Consider the following 20,291-nt stretch of genomic DNA (forward strand, 5'->3'; position numbering starts at 1 on the left):
GGCCCTGTGCTGTTTCTCCAGGACTGCTATGTGTAATTAGCTGCAAGAAAGCATGCAATTGATGAGGCACACGGCATCCACTGGGTGCTAAACTAAGCTGATGTGCTCAGGTTGGCTTTATGGTGCCTCTCCCACCATACACAGTGGAATATTCCGTCTCCTTAGTAATGGGGATTGTAAATATGTATATGTTTTTGTATATTGTGTTTAAGGTAGATACTTCTGTTTATTTTGTAATAGGATTGTACTATATGATTGGGTGTATCATATTCTGATTCATGTGTAGTCTTAACTTTGTGGTGATTAAGTATGTCCTGGTGCCTAATAAATGGGTCTCATTGCCCTCAGTTTAAGGGAGAGATAGGGGCTGCCAGGAGTTCACACTGGACAAGAATATGTAGGGAGCTATTATTGCATTTTCTGCTAGGTATCTTTTTGTACATATTGGCAGCTTTCTATTCGGTATTTTCACTAATTTTTGTAAGTTTGATTTTTCACACACTAATAAACACCCTTGTTCTAAAGTGCTAAGCGACTCCAGCCATTTTTCCTTTGATAATAACCCAGTCCAAAGTGCTCAAATCTTGTGTGATGTGCAGTTTTGGCACATGGCTGTTCTGTCCTTAAAATCTGCAAGTGGATGTGTAAAACTTAAAGCGTCCACTTGCAAGTTGTTAGTGGAATATTAATTTGTCATTAGATTCAGTGTTAATCTTGCAATTCATTTACGGCCTTTTCCTGAAGAACAAGAAAGGGATAAGAGAAGTTTAGAGGGAGTCAGTCAACTGAAAGCAAATGGGACTAGCTTAAATGTGTATCTTAAATGGCATGGACAAATTAAGCCAAAACCCTGTTTTCGCATTGTATTACCTATGACTGTGGAAAAGAATGCTACCAGGATGTAAAATGCTCTGAAAACATACACTGGCAGAAGTTATACGTTTCTTAATTATCTAATTTCCATAATCCCACAGTTAATTTCCCAAATTCCTTCATTTCCTAATGCCACATGTTTTTCTATCTCAGTCTTGAGTAGAAAAGACTGAGTGGACTTACTTTTAAAGTATCCAGAATAGAGAATTCCAAAGTTATGACACACAGAGTGAAGACATTTCCTTTAATATCACCATGAAGGCTGGCTCCTTATCTGACGCTATTTCAGGACACTGCAGATTCTACCCTGTTATGCTCCCTTAAAAATTTTATATTTCACTAAGATCACCTCATTTTTTAAACTTTGGGAAAATAAAAGCCCACTTTGCTTCAGTGGATCCTAGACTGCAGACTTGGGTAATGAGTGCAGTTCTATTTAAGAAAACATAAGCACAGAAGACGAGTCGATCTACAAGTATGATTGAAACACAGAGGCCTTAGACCACCACTCCCAACTATCCTGCTGGTGAATATATAGTCTCCTGAAAATAAAACTGAAGACCTCAGAGCAAGACTGCAGTACCAGAGAGATATCAGGGGCTGCTATGTACTTTGCTTCACAGCAACATGGCTCACCACCACCATTTCGGATGCAGCGCTGCAGCCAATGGCTTTACCATTCTCTGCAAAGACAGGACAGTTCAGTTCTTTTAAAGGTAGAGGAGGTGGATTGTGCTTTATGATTAACTCATCATGGTGCACAGATGTAGTAGTTCTGTCTCAATCCTGCTCGCCCAACTTGGAAGATCGAGTAATCAAATGCTGCCCAGTTTATCTGCCGAGAGAGTATTCTGCAATCATCATCATAATAGCAGTGTACGTTCCACCTCAGGCCAACATTAGGCAGGTACTGGAGGTGTTGAGCTCAGGGATCAGCAGTCACAAACAAAACAGCACGCCTGGATGCCTTCCCTATCATTGCGGGGGATTTCAATTAGGTCATCTTGAAGAAGTCTCTGAACTACTGCCAACATATCATCTGTGGAACCAGAGGAGTCAACACACTTGACCACTGTTTTAACTATGCAAACCCACGCCCACACTTTGGGAAGTCCAATCTCCTGGCTGTACTTCTACTCTGGTGTCTAGGCAGAGACTAAAGACCATAGTACTAGTGTTGAGGATCAAGAAGGTATGGTCAAGGGAGGTGAAGGAGCACTTACAGGACTGCTTTGAGTTAGTTGGCTGTACAATATTCGGAGATTCATCTTCAAATCTGAACGAATATGCCACAATAATCACTGACTTCATGAAACCTATGTGGATGAGTGTGTGCCTTCAAGAACATACAAGATATACCCAAACCAAAAGCCATGGATGAACCAGCAGATTCGTAGTCTGCCGAGGACTAGATCTGTGGCTTTCAAGACTGGTGATTCAGAACTGTATAAGAAGTCCAGGTACAACCAGAAGGCTATTTTAAGAGCAAGAAAAAACAATTCCAATTGGTTAGAGACAGAATCGGATGCACGTCAGCTCTGGCGAGATTTGCAGGCCATCACTTCCTACAAAGCAAAACCAAGCAACATGAATTGTTGTGATGCTTCACTCCCAGGGAAGGGAGAATAAAACTACACTTGTGTGAATCCTTGCAGCATCTTGTGATCCTGAGGTTTCTGTTTTGGAGACCGACATCAGAACATCTTTCAATAGTGTGAACCCTCGCAAGGTGTCAGGCCCTGATTGTGTACCTGGCAGGGCATTGAAAACTTGTGCCAACCAACTGGCGAGAGTGTTCAAGGACATTTTCATTGCTGCAGTCGGAAGCTCCAACCTGCTTCAAAAGCGAGACAGTCATACCAGTGTCCAAGAAGAATAGGGTGAACTGACTCAATCAGCTATCACCCAGTTGCACTCACATCTGCTGTAATAAAGTGCTTTGAGAGGTTAATCATGGCCAGAATCAACTCCTGCCTAAGCAAGGACCTGGACCTGATAAAATTTGCCTATCGCCACAAGAAATCTACAGTGGATGCAACCGACTTGGCCTTGGATATCCCGGATAATAGTAACACGTATGTCAGGCTGCTGTTTATTGATTACAGCTCAGTGGTCAACATAATCGTACCTTCAGTTCTAATCAATAAGCTCCAAAACTGAACCTCTGTACCGTCCTCTGCAACTGGATCCTTGACTTATCAGGAGACCACAGTCAGTGCAGATTGAAAATAACATCTTCTCCTCACTGACGCTCAACAGTGTCACACCACAAGGATGTGTGTTTAACCCACTGCTCTACTCTCACGACAATGTGGCTAGGCATAGCTCAAGCACCATCTTTAAAGTTGCTGAAGACATAACTATTATTGGCAGAAATGGTGATGAGGAGGCATATAGGAGAGAGATATATCAGCTGGTTAAGTGGTGTCAAAACAGCATCCTTGTACTCAGTGTCAGTAAGACTAAGGAATTAATCGTGGACTTCAGGAAGGGGAAGTCAAGTGAATATACTTCAGTCCTCATCGAGGGATCAGTAGTGGAAAAGGTGAGCAGTTTCGTGTTCCTGGGTGTCAACATCTTTGAGGATCTATCCTGGGCCCAGCATATGGATGCAATTACAAAGAAGGCATGGCAGCAGCTATATTTCATTAGGAGTCTGAGGAGACTTGGTATGTCACCAAATACTCTTGCAAGTTTCTACAGATGTATTGGGGAGAGCATTCTAACTGGTTGCATCGCTGTCTGATGTGGATGGGCCACTACACAGGACTGGAAGAAGCTGCAGAAAATTGTCAGCTCAGTCAGCTTCATTCTGGGTGCTAGGGTCCCCAGCATCCACGGCACTTTCAAAAGGCGATACCTCAAAAAGGTAGCATCCATCATCTAAAGAACCCTATCATCTAGTACATGCCCTCTTCTCATTGCTACCGTCGAGGAGGAAACACAAGACCCTGAAGACACACTCAACATTTCAGGAACAGTTTCTTCCCCTCCGCCGTCAGATTTCTCAATGGACAATGAACCCACAAACCACCTCATTATTTTTTGCACTACTTATTTAATTTAATTTGTAATATATATTTACTGTAATTTATGATGTATTGCAGTGTACTGCTGCTGCAATACAACAAATTTCACAATGTATGCCAATGATATTAAACCTGTTTCTGATTCTGATTCCACATAGGTTAGTCCTTCAGCCCAGAAATGAATGCACTGATGTATCCATTCTAAAGCAAGTAATCACCTTTCTTGAGTAAAGAACCACAACAATTTTCTTGTTTTGGTTTTGCCTCAGCCTAAATCCTTGCCTACCACAAGACGTCCTTTTCTTACTATGAAGTCCTCTATAATAATAACATTCCTTTTGTCTTCCGGATTGCTTGCTATATTAGCAGAATAACCTTATGTTTCATATACAGGTTTCCCCCGCCATCCGAAGGTAGAGCGTTCCTATGAAACGGTGCGTAAGCCGGAACGTCGTAAAGCAAAGAAGTAATTACCATTTATTTATATGGGAAAATTTTGTGAGCGTTCGCAGACCCAAAAATAACCTACTAAATCATGCCAACACATAAAACCTAAAATAACAGGAACATATAGTAAAAGCAGGAATGATATGATAAATACACAGCCTATATAAAGTAGAAATACTTTTCCACAATCATTGCTGCACTGTTGTCCGCAGCGAAAATCTCACGCAAGCGCCGTCGGCAAAAACACGGCGCAAGCGCTCTCGGCAGAAAATCTCACGCAAGCGCTGTTGGCAAAAACACTCTGTCCAGTAACCTTTAAGCTATGAAGCTGCCAAATCATACCACATAACACGTAAAAATACACAGCCTATATAATGTAGAAATAATGTATGTATGGTGTAGTATCACTTATGGGAATCGGGAAGACAGCGCCGAGCACACTGATGATGGTGTGTTAGGCTGAGTCGTCACAGGCTGGGGTGGTGCAGTGGCCCCCACCCTCCGGGCTGCCAACCGATACATTGCCGCGAAGCATGCAGCAGTGCAGCGGTAGCCGGGAGGCACACAGCACATCTTTAAGAAAAAAGCCGAAATAAACAAGCTAATTAATTAGGTGCCGCCCGGCACGTAATTGTCGGCCCAGATCAAAGGCGATTGCCGATTGCGTCGCCTCTGATCTGGGCTAACAATTACGTGTCGGGCAGCACCTAATTAATTAGTATGTTTATTTCGGCTTTTTTCTTAAAGATGTGCTGTGTGCCTCCCGGCTACCGTTGCATTCTCTGCGAATCGGTATCTGTCCGCGGCCTGGGGGTTGGGGTGGTGGGACACTGGGGTGTCATCTCGTCGTCTGTTTCCATTAGGGCAGGCAGCTCCTCTTCTCCTATGACTGCCCACTTCGATGTCGAAGGTCGAGGTTGGTCGTCTGCTGTGGCTGATGTGGAAGGCTTGCTTGACTGCTGAGTCTCGCGCATTTTTCTATCATACAGTTCTTTGTAAGCACTCAAACCATCCTGCAAATATCCCCTAAACCGACGTACCCTTTCAAAACTAAAGTCGTACTTTATCATTGCAGCGAAAATCTCACACAGTTGCTTCACGTTCAGTTCGCTACTGCATTCGGTTTCGATAGTTATCCTTTCCTCTTCCAATTGCATCAGCTCTTCATCTATCAGTTCTTGGTCATGGGATGCCAAAACCTCTTCAACAGCATCTTTGTCAACTTCCACAAGCCAAACTCACTTTGTCCTTACTTCATTCACCACGATCGAAACGCTTAATTATATCTAGTTTTACGCTATGTGTAACACTCTTACGAGTTCTTTTAGGCTTTTCTGATACCTTAGAACTCATCTTGCAAACGGCTGCTCACATGCACGTGTTTAAGCAATGTCGGCGAGAATGCCGTTCCGAATCCAGGGGAGAGTGGCTGCTCGGGGCGCACGGCGCGCTGATTTTTTATCGCGTGCTGTTTTTCGTAACAGTGAAAACACCTGTTAGCGAAAACAGGGAACTAATGTAGGTCTTTCGTTAACGGTGAGGTTTCATAAGGCGAACGTTCGAAAAGCGGGGGACACCTGTATAAGTACACATGAATCCACAATATTTACTAGTTTCTTTAAAATTCTGCTTTAGCCAGACTTCCAAAGTGACTAATTTTCCATACATTCTTGTGCAGATGCTTGCCAGTATTCTGCAGCTTACTTTTGCATATAGCTTTGTCTAATATCTTTCAATTTTGTATTCTTGAAAAAGGCAGAGATTTTTTTTAATATTAGCTTAATATTTGTTATAAGTACATCAAAACATACAGTGAAATGCATTGATTTGCATCAACTCAAATCAGTGTGGATTGTGCTGGGCATTACTTAAGTGTCACCACGCTTCTGGTGCAAACATCACATGCCCACAACTCACTAATCCTAACCATACATCTTTGGTACCTGGGAGGAAACCCAAGCACTGAGAGGAAACCTTGTGGTCATGGGGAAAATCTACAAACTATTACAGACAGTGGCCGGAATAGAACCCTAATCAGTGATCACTGGCATTGTAAAGCATTGCACTAACTACTACGTTGACATGCCCTCCTGACTAATATTTTAAAAGGGAAAAAGGATAATGTAACAAAAAATATAGCCTATAAATAGGAGATTCCTGTGCTGCAGCTTGAGCTTTCTTGGCAAATGTTAATTGATTAATTTGCATCACTAGGCCATTAGCCAAATTGTAGTCATTGCTGTTTGAAGAGGAATGTATGTATTCAGCAGCCACTTCCCCTGCCACCAAATCCAAACACAAACAAATGTTTTGATCTACTAACTGAGCCAGAGATATCTCTCTGATTCTTTGGAACTTAGTACTGGATCATGAAGGAATCCATTACTGATCTTTTGAAAATTGGCCATGGATAGTTGTTTAATTCAGATAAATGTCGCAGTGGGTATACACAGGATGTACAATGACCTGACTTCCCCACAATTGTTGGCAGGGTGAAATATTCAGCTGTCACAACCATAATGAGTGAATACAGAATCTTTAACTAGAGGATTGAGAACTAGCTAAGGAAAACATTGCTGGTAATAACAGTGAAAGAACAGTATTGTGAAAATGATGAGGCCACTGGAAGTTGCACTTTCATTGAAGATCTTCACTTAGGGGCTTTCTTAATGGCCAGTGTAGCTTCCTGTGAGGAAACACACTTCGCAAAATGACCCTCTAGCTCATTTTACTTTTTGTGATTCCCAAAGGTCACGTTGAGAGAAAGCGACTTGAGTGCACATCAAGCAAATATGTGCCTGTTCTTCAGGAATGCTGGATGTGGCTGACTTTTCCCTAAAAGTTATGCCACAAGATCTGGGTTTGGTACTGGAGTACCAAGTAGTATTTAGTAATTGGTTGGCAACTGGTAATTTACTTATTATTTATTTAGAGATGCAGCATGGTTACAATGAGCCCAATTACACCTAGGTGACCTGTATGTCTTTGGAATGTTGCCCCTGTGTTATTTTCTCACAGATACAGTGGAATACATTAGTATGCATACCATCCAAGTAAATCATTCCTTGCAGAAATATATTGAGGTGGTACAAAAGAGTAAACAGTAACAGAATGCAGAATATAGTGTTACAGAGAAAGTGTAGTGCAAATAGATGCAAGTGACAAATAAGGTGATGATGTGCTAGACTGAGAGATCAAGAATTTATCTTGATCATATAAGAAGTTCGTTCAAGAGTCTTGTAACTGCGGAATAGAAGCTGTCCAAATGGGCCTGCTGTTATGTGTTCTCAAACTTTTGTATCTACTGCCCGATGGAATAGGGAGAAGAAAGAATGACCGGAGTGAGAGGAGTCCCTGACCACATTGGCTGCTTTCCCAAGGGAGCAGAAATTTTAAACGCAGTCAATAGTGGGGAGGCTGCTGTGAGTGATAGACTGGGCTGCATTCACAACATTCATGGGGAAAAGCCCATGGAAGGTACAGGTGCTCTGGACCATGCCTGGCAACAAACCATTTTGTTTTTGAAGTTGCAAGTTGATCCTCCCATCAGGAGCCAACAGTATTAGCCCAATTTTCCTGCTGCTGGGGTGAAATAAGGCCTGTTCTTGCTGCCATAAAGTTCAAAGTAAATTTATCAAAGTGTGCATATGTCAGTATATACTACCCCGAGTTTCATTTTCTTGCAGGCATTCACAGTAGAACACGGTAGAATCAATGAAAAACTACACACAAAGACTGATAAACAACCAATTTGCAAAAGAAGACAATCAGTGCAAATAAAATAATAATAATGATAATAGTAAATAATAAGTAAATAAATAATACTGAAAACATTGAGATGTAGAGTCCTTGAAAGTAAAAGTCCATAAGTTGTGGACCACAGATGGTTAAGAAACCATCTAGAACTTAATGTGTAATTTTAATCTCCCTATAGGATGTTCTGCACAAGAAGGGAGTGCATCGAAGATTTATTAAACTGATTTCAGGGTTGGCAAGACTGACACATGAGGAGAGATTGTATCAAGCTCGCCTACATTCACTGAATTTAGAAGAAAGACAGTCCCATATAATCCTGTAAAATTTTCACAGGACCCCGAACTGTCTAGGTACAGATAGCTCCCTTTGTGGCCTCCTCTACATCAGTGAGACCCAACGTAAATTGGGGGGACCTTTTTGTTGAGCAACTTTGCTCCGTCTGCAACAGGCAAGGTTTCACTGTGGCCAGCCATTTTAATTCCACTCCCCATTCCTATTCTGACATGTCGATCCATGGCCTCCTCTACTGCCACGATGAGGCATGTGATATTCCATCTGGATAGCTTCGAACCAGGCAGCATGAACATCAATCTCTCTCATTTCTGGTAATTTTCCCCCTGCCCCCTTCACTCTTTTTCTTTTCCCCATTCTGGCTCCCTCTTACCCCTTTCCTCCTCCTCACCCATCTCATTCCTTCATGCCCCTTCTCTTTCCCTTTTTCCCATGGTACACTCACCTGTTCTATCAGATTCCTTCTCCTTCAGGCCTTTACCTTTTCCACCAATCACCTCCCAGCTTTTTTCTTCATCCTGCTTCCCCACCCACTCACCCCTTAGCTGGTTTCACCTATCACCTGCCAGTTTGAACTCATTCCCCTCCCTCTGCCTTCTTTCTCTCGCTTCTTTCCCCTTCCTATCTGATTCTGATGAAGGGTATCATTCCAAAACATGGACTGTTAATTCGTCTGCTTAGATGATGCTTGACCAGGTGATTTCCTCTAGCATTTTGTGTGTGTTACTCTGAATTTCCAGCATCTGTGAAACCTCTCATGTTTGGAAGTTCCCAGTTGCTGAGGAGAACAGAACCAGGATTATATTCCAGGATACTAGTATGCTACTCTGCCTTGGACAGTCCCAAACCCACTGTAAAACAAGGAAAGTTGGGCATGGAACTAGCGAACCCATCCCATAAAAACTCAATGCTACAGAAACACCAAAAAAAACTCCAAGGATATCATCTCTGGGAGAGGAAGGATCTTCAGTGGGCTATACCTGTCAACAATTTGAAGGACACAGAGGACTCTGGTGAGATGCTGTCAGTGACTTATGCTCCAATAGGGGTAATGGGTTTAAGAAGAGAAAGAATACTAGTATGCTATTTAGAAAGGAGAACAGGAGAACTTTGTTTTCCAATGAGGGAATGGTGAACCTGTGGAATTCTCTACAACAGGAGGCAGTAGAGGACAAATTATTAAATGCCTTCAAAAAGGAGATTGATATGCACTCACTGGCCACTTCATTGTGTACCTAATAAAGTGGCCACTGAGTGTACGTGTATGGTCTTCTGCTGCTGTAGCTCATCCACTTCAAGGTTAAACATGGACATTCAGAGATGCTCTTCTGCACACTATTTTTATAACATGGTTATTGAGTTTAGTATCACCTTCCTGTCAGCTTGAACCAATATGACCATTCTCTGACTTTTCTCATTAACAAGGGGTTTTGGCCCACGCAACTACTACGCTGGATGTTCTTTGTTTTTTGCACCATTCTCTGTAAACTTTAGAGACTACTGTGCATGAAAATCCCAGGAGATCAATGGTTTCTGAGATACTCAAACCACCCTGTCTGGCACCAACAATCATTCCATGGTCGAAGTCATTTAGATCATATTCTTCTCCATTCTGATGTTTGGTCTGAATAACAACTGAACCTCTTAACCTGTCTGCATGTTTTTGTGCATTGAGTTGCTGTCATGTGATTGGCTGATTAGATGTTTGCATTAACAAGCAGTTGTACTGGTGTACCTAATAAAGTGGCCACTTAGTGTATTTCTCAATACTAAAGGAATCGAAAGGAATTGGGTGGAGGTGGGACAATGACATAGCCCATAAAACCACTGCATGTACTTGTTTTACAGTGTTTTTGTAGACTGCGATGAAGAGTTTGAGACCATGGCACTGCTCAGCTTTGAAGTGGTGAATTTCCACACAGCCCGGCAGCTCAGGGGTGCTTAAACTTTCACACAATTGCCTTGTGGTTGTGCTTTGGCTTTTACCCAGACATGCAGTTGTGTAGTTCAAGAGTTGAAGTTACCATATCCATTGTGGTAACCCGTTAAGGGAAATGTAACAATGACAATCATGCTAACTGAATAGTGTTTTACTCTGGCAAGCATTTAACCAACTATTTTATCTTAAGGGAACACAAAAACACAAGCCATTCAAGCCTGTTGCATAAGTAATATCAAAACTAATCCTAATGATGCCTGCCCACCTTGACTCCAGGTTTCTTAAAAACTTGGGGAAGAGCAATATTTCTTTCTTGAATTTAAAAGAATACTTGAGCTACCATCAGCTTTTTATCCTCAGTCCACCAAACCTTTCTGTTTTAGAAGTGTTGCCTAACTCACCTGAATTGTTTGGCTTTGTTCTAAATTCCCCATTAGCTTTTAGAAACATTTTTGATCCTTGAATTCCTTTCAAAATTCCATATCAAACTATCCCTAGACCTTCTACATTCCAAAGAGTATCGTACTAGTGTTGTGCTGAAGTACCAGGGACATTGTGCTATCTATTAATAATGTAGGATAAATGTATCTTTCTCTCCACCTCTACACTGGTATGCAGTTCCATGGAAACCAGGTCCATTCCTCATTGATCCACTTGTGTGTATTTAAACAATGATGGTTCACAGGCTACTCCACAGGAAGGGACATGGTAAAGTCCATGGGTAGGTTTTGCTTCCCTCCAGGCAAATTGTGTCATTTCTTTTCTGAAATGAGCCAATTCGGAGCAAGTGTTCAATTGAAGCTAGGCACTATAACCAAAGTAGTTAAGCATCAAGTCAATCAGTCTATGTACTAACTGAATTGAATAGACCTCAACGACCCTAACCCTACCTCAGCGATGGAACACCACAGACCACCTCTGCATGCTATAGACTTGTCCATATTGTAGCTTTGTTTATTGTGCCAAGGTCTTGTTTTTGCAGTCTTTTTCCCCTCTCTATTCACTGTCTTGTATAATTTATGTTCTATGTGTTGTCTGCAGTGCTGTTTCAAGCAAGGTTTTCATTGTACCTATACCTCCCTGTACTTGTGCTCGACTTGATGTTTAAAGCATAAAAGTCTCTGGGTTAGACTTTAACCTGCGTCTTCCTGATCAACAACAAATTCTTCCCTTTTTATTTTGCAGATGTGTAAATCTTGAGCAACACACACAAAATGCTGGAGGAACTCAGCACTGATATGCAGGGCAATAAACAATTGACGTTTCAAGCTAAGACCCTTCATTAAGTCTCAGCCCAAAACATCAATTGTTTATTCCCTGCATAGATGCTGCCTGACTTGCTGAGTTCCTCCAGCATTTTGTGTGTGTGTTGCTTCTCTTTATATAGTTTCTTTAACATAGGAAAACATCTTACGGTTCATAAGAGTTGATACCAGGCCACATAGTGAGATGGCTATGACTGAGTATGACATCAAGGAGCTCTCATAAAGTTGGCCTATGAGAATGGAAGGGAAAGCTCTCCACCGGCTGGAGTCAAGCCTCCTACTGAGAAAAATGGTTCCAGCCCCAGATATTGCTGCAAGAGATTGTCAGGGTAGTGTCCCAGGGCAACTTTCTTTAGATGCTTCATCAGTAACCTTTTCTCCATCTTAAGGTCAGAAACTTAAATTGTTCAGTTCTTTTTGAAGCTCCTCGGATGACCAAGTTATCCATGTCCAATGCAGCATCTCTAGCTAGAAAGAGGCAAAATTTTCCCATATTAAATTTATCCTGGGGTTACTTGTGACTGAGATTTAATGAACTAGTTATGTGGATGCTACAGCTACTCAGACAAGTCAGAGACTGTGCATTCTGAAGCAAACAGAGTATGGGTCAGGGGTATGACATGATTCCTCATTTGTGCAGATGAGTGCAGCTCCAACAACATTCAAAAGTTCATTGCTCTCTTAAACAAACCTCTACATTGGAACTTTACTCATCTTCCAAAGTGTTCATTTCATTCACCATGACCACAATCTACTGTCTACAAGCTTAATGCAGCTACATGTCTAACCCAACAGCATTTCCCAAGCCCATCATATTTAAAAGAGCAGGGACAGCGGGAATATCGGACCAATGCCATCTGCAGTTCCCTTACAAACCACCCACCCTCTTGACTTAGAAATATATCACCTTTCTTTCATTATTGCAGAATTAATACCCTTGTATTGTAGTCTTACCTACTGGGACAGCTTTGGTTTAAGAGAGTGTTTTATCATCACCTTCTTAGGTGCAATTAGAAATAATGCTGACCTTGTCACTGTCCACATCTCTTGTTTCAATTAAAAGCAAGTATCAGATAGTGGGGCAGGTGTTCAATTGCTCAGTGAAGGAGCAAGACTTTAAGAAACATTCTAAAGGAGGAGAGAGAGTCTGAGGATTAGTGGGGGAAATGCCAGGGTTTTAGCAAGAGTGCAACACACAAGGCAAAAGTTGGCTCCTTACATCAATGTTAGCATAGTCTGAGTGATAAATCCAAGTAAAGATTGTATCTTTGTATTTAAATTCATTTTCAGACATTTAGTAATGATCTCTCTGAAAGGAACATAGTTTTTAAAAAAGACTGTTCAAAGTAACTGCACACTGTTTATTCAACAATGAAGTAGCAAGATATTCCATGTTTCATTATTTCCTGGCACATTCTGAAACCTACAGTTAAAAATGCCACACCAATTCTTAATTAACTAAAAAAGTCACTTCTTTAAAATGAAGTTCTGTAGTGTAACTCTTGAACTTTAATAGGATACTTTTACTCATTTGTTTCTTTTTCCCAAATTTTTTACTGATTTTTATTTAAAAAAACCTTGCATTTATAAAATGTCTATCATGGTCTCGGGATATCCCCAACACTTTACAGGCAATTAAGTACTTTTGAAGTGCATTCACCGTTATAATGAAGGAAACATGGTAGCCAATTTGTGTACAGCTAGCCCCCATAAATGACTTTTAATAACATCCAGATAATCTGTTCTAGCAATGCTTGTTGAAGGATAACTAGTGCGCCGGGTAAAAATGCTGTTTTTCTTCAAAATAGTGATCTTTTATATCCATGTCCACAGGAGAAACAAAATATAAAGTGGAGGGTGTATGTTTCTGAAAAATTGAATGCTTGAACCTATACACTTTTAAGTTTTTTCTGGTGAATGATCACTGCTGAATTATAATTTTATTCTTTCCCGTGATAACTGCCAGCATTTCCATCCCCCCCCCCACCAACTTGCCACCTGACCCTGTCTCAACTCAATAAACACAGTGTTTGTTTTCCAACTGATTAAGAGAACAGATCTTGCCTGTTTTTTCTTCTTTCCTTTGGTATCTTCTGTACTCACTTTGAATTTCTATCATTTTGCAGTGCTCTTTAACATCTAACTGTAAATCACAACTTGGTCAGTCTTCAGTGTCTTGCACAGTATGCAGTGTTAAGTCGTGTGTCACATATTGTTGCTCGCAATATTTTACAACCCTTGGCAGCAGGTCTTGTGCTCGTGCCTAAAACTTGGATTTGTTTACTTGCATTCTTACAACTCAAGTACATGATCGGTGGGCCCGTATATTCTGCAGCAGCTGTTAAAAGTCCTTTGAAAGAAATCTTGTAAAACCCTGAAATTTATGTTGTCACAGGCTCCTTTGTTTCACACAGCACCTCTGGCTTTAATTTGGGTGGTAGTCAATGTGAGTGCTTGCGCCTGGAAAGCTTGTGCTTTGCCAATGCACAATTTACAATCCTGAGCTGCAGTTTTACTGCTCCTTGAGGCCTGGCCCTGCCTACCTCCCAGGCTGAAGAAAGGCTGTTCCTGGGGAATTTATGTTTCCTTATTGTTCACTAGTAATCAACCTAACCTGGGAGTGATTTGATTTTAATATCAGTTAGTTGAATTTAATGACGATTGAAAAGGTTCTGTACGACTAACAGGATGTGGACGCAGCAAGGTTCCATTAGTGGTATTGCTTCATTTCTTAATGTGCGCAAGTCTCTCTGTAAACTTGGCCTGCTTTATGACAAGTCCCATTAGTCTAAACAGTCGTACTCGTGGGCTCTGCTAAGCTGATGAGAGAAGTGATAAGAAAAACGAATGGCGACATCCCTGGAATTTTTTTGAAGTGATTTTAAGCTTTCTTTCCCTCCTCCCCCCACCCCAACCCTAACACCACCCCCATCCTCCCACACCACCTACTTTCTAATGCTGCTTGTTTTTTAACGCAGGCTGCTGTGGATTCTCTGTAAATCACAGGGATGGCAGTACCCGGTATTCCATATGCAGAAAGCTGATGCTATATTTGGTGGGTCGAGAGGGAAGGAGCAGGAGTTTAATTGGGTGCCTCTTTGACTTCCGAGACCAAGGCTATTCATGCATCATTAGGTTCGGTCAACTTGGCTGCTAAAAGGTTGGGGGAAGGGACACTAGAAAGTTTACTTTCAGGTTCAGGAAGGTCAGTTTTTCTGAAAGAAGTCATAAAATGTATATCAAATAATCCAAAAGAGGTGAATTCTTTTGTAGGCTTTTTCACAGAATCGTTTGACTACTTCCGCACATTCTTGTTAAACCTATGAAATAGTATAGGTGAACCGCATACAAGCTGCTTAGAATTCCACTTGAAGACTAATTAATGACTTGTACAGATTCATTCACTCTTCAAAATCCTATTTCCCAATGATATTTCCTGCAATTCTGATTTTAAAAGACAGTTAGAATTAAAACCTTAAACACTTTACTTATAACTCGCAGTATAAGAAAAAAGATGGGCTACATTCCACTTGACTGCTATCAAACAACTGCAAGCACATTTACTATATAGAGGTTATCAAGTAAGAGTTGGAACACACCATCTCCTTGGCTGTAATAAGTAAAGTATACTTGGCATCAAAAATCACTCAATTGTTCCATATTATTGTGCAGAAGTTGGGATCACATTCTGTAAGCAGTTTGTATGTTCTCCCCATAACCCACATGGGTTTCCTCCAGATGCTACAGTTTCCTCCCAAAATTCCAAAGATATATGCATTAGTAGGTTAATTGGTCTCATGTTGTAATTGGCCGGCCCAGACTCGTAAAACTGGAAGGGCCTATTATCATGCTCTATCGCTATAAATAAATATCTGGACATCCTGAAATCTTGAATTGCCCATTTGATTGTAAATCCTTTCAACAACAGTTCGATGCTTGTTTACAGTTCGCAGTTGTAAAGGCAATTAGTGATCGATCAATTTAAGGAGGCTCTCAATTCTCTTGGTAAGAGATAGGTGAGGAGACTGAATGCTTTTGGAACAATGTAATAACTGGACATTAATAATAACAAATATTAACTTTCTCCAGTGTTCTCCCCATTGTTTTCTAAGCTCAATTTCTTGTTGGGGTAAAATCTAAAACTGCTGTAAGTTCTCAAGAGTTCAGGCAGCACTTGTGTGGAAAGAGCCAGAATTAATGTGGACACGAGACTGCAGTTGCTGAAATCCTGAGCAACAAACAATCTGCTGGTGGAACGAGGTGGGTCGAGCAGCATCTATAGGAAGGAAAGGAACTATCAATGTTTCAGATCAAAACCGTGTGTCATTAATAAAACCTCCTCCTTCCCCCCACCCCCCACAGATGTTGCCTGACCCACTGGGTTCCTCAAGCAAGATGTTTGTCGCAGATCCTTCTTCAGGATTCTTGCAAGGTCATTTCTTGGAGTCTGAGCAAGACTCTAGTAGTTCATGGAAGGAGTCATCATTTCTGAGTGAGCCTAGAAAATGTGTCCTTCTGATATTTGACTGCAAAGCATCACATCTTCCCAACTAGTTCCCACCTGACAGGTGAATTTTTAACATATAATAGAATAGCAATCAAGACTAGAAAAATTGACTAATTTTCCATACCTCAGCCAGGAGTGTACTTTCTGCTGATGAAGTATAAGGAATTGAAAACTCTTACAGCAGCTTGTAGAACCGTTGCTGCAAATGCTTTTCATTGCCCAGGGCTCCCTTGTTATTGCACTACAGAATGGGACATTCCAGAGCAGTTTCCTCATATGACCTTTGACCTTTCTCCATCGAAGCGGTCAGTTGGAGGTAACCACTTCCCTACTCTGACATCTGTGTTGTCTCGTTTCCCATTTTGTTGCCTTTGACACTGTGCTAAACACTATAAAGTAATGACACACCCACTTGCAATTGTGTGGTCCACTGATCTGTCCTATCTTTTTTCATAAAGCAGTAACACAGAGGGTTTACACATTACAAGCAGCACACTCAAAGGGATACATATTGTCAAAGAACTCATGAGTTGAAGTAAAAGTAAAAGGAAAACATTGGAGATCTGATATAAAAGTAGAAATATACAGATGGGTAAATTGGTTGCAAAGCTCACAACAGAACTTACTCTGTGTAGTTTCCCTGCTTTCATTCTGTATGTCATCATACCAGGAGTTTTAAAAATAGTTAATGTATTGTGGTCACATGGGAAGCTGAAGCTGTACGTGGCCCTCCAGATGTTGTCTCGCCAATGCCCTGTATAAGTGTAGCATAACCTACTTTGATAGTCAGTTCCTCCAGCAATGTATGATAACATTTTGGCCGTACCTGCATACTATCCATTTTCAAATCATGCACAAGCACAGATCCCTCTGCAAACTCTCACCATTTAGGTAATACTCGCTTCTAATTTTGTTATACTTTCTACACTGTGAGGCTGTCTGCAATATGAGAAATGGCTGCACGTAAGGGTTCCTGTCTGGCTCAAGTCAAGGGGCTGGGAAGATGGAAAACAGAGGCACTATTGCAATACTCCTCATGGAGGAGCTTAATTACACTATGATGTGTATATAATAAATCTGGCAAATGAAGTTTGTATTGAGGAAAGTTAGCAAAAGAATGTCTCAGGAACATAACATGAACAGGAAGATTACACAGACTTGATTTTTAGTATGTTTGTATATTATAAATTCTGTCATTAAATTTTTTTTGATGATTTTATGAACACCTCCTTTCTGTCAGGTAACAGTGCAGTCAGGGCGCCACCCTACAGTCCTTCAGAAGCTCTGCCAGCTGCCTTTTCAATACTTCAGTGACCAGCGTTTAATCAAAGTCCTGTTCCCAACACTGATCACGGCTTGTTACAACAACCCGCAGAACAAGGTTATCCTAGAACAGGAAATGAGCTGTGTCTTGCTTGCCACCTTTATCCAGGTAAATCTGTGTAAAATCCTACTTTGTCCCACTTTATAATTGATCCTTGCTTCAGGATAGTATGAACCATTAGTGCTTATTCCTGCACTGTTAAAGACCGGGTAGAGATGCCATTAGCCAAAACCAGCCAGGACTCCAGTTGGTGTTCCATCGTCACAGTGAGCAAACAATTAACAGAGGGTTCCCATTTCCATTCAATGCCTCCTGATTCTCTTTGCAAATTTCACATGAATGAACATCAGGCAAGAACCGGCAAACAATTTTGAGCTGTCCTCTGTGTTGTGGCCTCGATGGAGGGAAATGGACAGTCAATATTTTGGGTTGAGAACCTTCATCAGGCCTGTTAAACGGCGCCTGTTGCTCTGTTTTGTTAATTATGTCAGTGGTTTTGCTGCCTCAAGTATGTGGATATCAGGAATGGACAGAATAGAAGTAAAAAGATATGAATAAAAAAAGTATCTAGAATGAATGAAATAACAAAATTAACCATAGAAATCATAGAAACTACAGCACAGAAACAGGCCTTTTGCCCCTTCTTGGCTGTGCCGAACCATTTTCTGCCTAGTCCCACTGACCTGCACACGGACCACATCCCTCCATACACCTCCCATCCATGTATCTGTCCAATTTATTCTTAAATGTTAAAAAAGAACCCGCATTTACCACCTCGTCTGGCAGCTCATTCCATACTCCCACCACTCTCTGTGTGAAGAAGCCCCCCCTAATGTTCCCTTTAAACTTTTCCCCCCTCACCCTTAACCCATGTCCTCTGGTTTTTTTCTCCCCTTGCCTCAGTGGAAAAAGCCTGCTTGCATTCACTCTATCTATACCCATCATAATTTTATATACCTCTATCAAATCTCCCCTCATTCTTCTACATTCCAGGGAATAAAGTCCCAACCTATTCAACCTTTCTCTGTAACTGAGTTTCTCAAGTCCCGGCAACATCCTTGTAAACCTTCTCTGCACTCTTTCAACCTTATTTATATCCTTCCTGTAATTTGGTGACCAAAACTGAACACAATACTCCAGATTCAGCCTCACCAATGCCTTATACAACCTCATCATAACATTCCAGCTCTTATACTCAATACTTTGATTAATAAAGGCCAATGTACCAAAAGCTCTCTTTACGACCCTATCTACCTGTGACGCCACTTTTAGGGAATTTTGTATCTGTATTCCCAGATCCCTCTTTTCCACTGCACTCCTCAGTGCCTTACCATTAACCCTGTATGTGCTACCTTGGTTTGTCCTTCCAACGTGCAATACCTCACACTTGTCAGTATTAAACTCCATCTGCCATTTTTCAGCCCATTTTTCCAGTTGGTCCGAGTCCCTCTGCAGGCTCTGAAAACCTTCCTCACTGTCTACTACACCTCCAATCTTTGTATCATCAGCACTCCAATCTTTGTATCATCAGCAAACTTGCTGATCCAATTTACCACATTATCATCCAGATCATTGATATAGATGACAAATAACAATGGACCCAGCACTGATCCCTGTGGCACACCACTAGTCACAGGCCTCCACTCAGAGAAGCAATTCTCTACCACCACTCTGCTGGCTTCTTCCATCGAACCAATGTCTAATCCAATTTACCACCTCTCCATGTATACCTAGCGACTGAATTTTCCTAACTAACCTCCCATGCGAGACCTTGTCAAAGGCCTTACTGAAGTCCATGTAGACAATATCCACTGCCTTCCTTTCATCCACTTTCCTGGTAACCTCCTCGAAAAACTCCAATAGATTGGTCAAACATGACCTACCACGCACAAAGCCATGTTGACTCTCCCTAATAAGTCCCAGTCTATCCAAATGCTTGTAGATTCTGTCTCTTAGTACTCCCTCCAATAACTTACCTACCACCAACGTTAAAACTTACTGGCCTATAATTTCCTGGATTACTTTTCGATCCTTTTTTAAACAACGGAACAACTTGTGCGTGTTTTTATCTTCTTTAGGATTTTGCACAGAGTTTGAGTCAGACTGACAAGCCATCTCACCAGGCGGGTGAGTATCCAAGATTTCTTCTCAATTTGCCCCCTGTTTACAACAACATTGACTTTAACAATTCCATTCTATCTTCTCATTTCAGCAGGAGCCGCTTGCAGTCAAGATTACCTTGAGTTCTCAAACAGATTTCCCCGTGAGATGTGGGAAGATGCCCGTAAATTCTTTCTGCAGAAAGAGCCAGTTTGCTAAGGGGAAAGGGTATTCGACACCACACAAAAAAAATAGGTTTAAATGTTAGTCTTGTTACTCATTAAGTGATATTATGTTCTAGGACATACTCATTTGATTTGCACAAACTGTATATATTACCTGGTGTATATAAGATCTCCATCATAATCACTTGACAATTTTTTAAGTGAACCTTTCTAGCTTATGTGCATAGAGAATAATCTGTTTTGTTTTTGTTTGTTAGAAGATATAGCAGTCCCTTTAGGATTGTATTAATTAATTTATTTATTAGAAGTCCGTTGGTGGCTCAAATACACTGACACAATAAAATTATTTATTTTCATCTGCATCAATATGCATTGTGGAAAATGTGTTTATTTTCATACACATTAGTTCTCAAACAGAGTTGAACTTAATACAATGATATAATATGACGTAATGTAAGAAAGTAGTCATCTGTAGCAGTGTATATTACACGCTCATCCTAGTAATCCTGAGATGGTGACTAGTGAGACTATTTCAGAGGACATTGAATTGTCGACATGTTGTGTAGAACTTGAAT

General features: G+C 41.1%; 1 protein-coding gene across 2 annotated transcripts in view; it reads left to right on the forward strand.

Moving 5' to 3' along the window:
• scaper (S-phase cyclin A-associated protein in the ER) overlaps positions 1-20,073 on the forward strand; it is a 364,073-nt gene extending 344,000 nt beyond the window's left edge. Inside the window, exons 29-31 of one of the 2 annotated variants that reach the window (XM_063070449.1) lie at positions 17,348-17,539; positions 19,510-19,558; positions 19,644-20,073. In XM_063070449.1, the coding sequence (XP_062926519.1) occupies positions 17,348-17,539; positions 19,510-19,558; positions 19,644-19,750 (348 nt within the window). In that variant the 3' untranslated portion in view covers positions 19,751-20,073. The remainder of the gene's footprint in view (positions 1-17,347; positions 17,540-19,509; positions 19,559-19,643) is intronic. The other variant, XM_063070450.1, reaches the window with a different exon arrangement.
• The last annotated feature ends 218 nt before the right edge of the window (positions 20,074-20,291 follow it).

The sequence above is a fragment of the Mobula hypostoma genome, chromosome 18, assembly GCF_963921235.1.
Source record: "Mobula hypostoma chromosome 18, sMobHyp1.1, whole genome shotgun sequence".
Classification (NCBI taxonomy): domain Eukaryota; kingdom Metazoa; phylum Chordata; class Chondrichthyes; order Myliobatiformes; family Myliobatidae; genus Mobula; species Mobula hypostoma.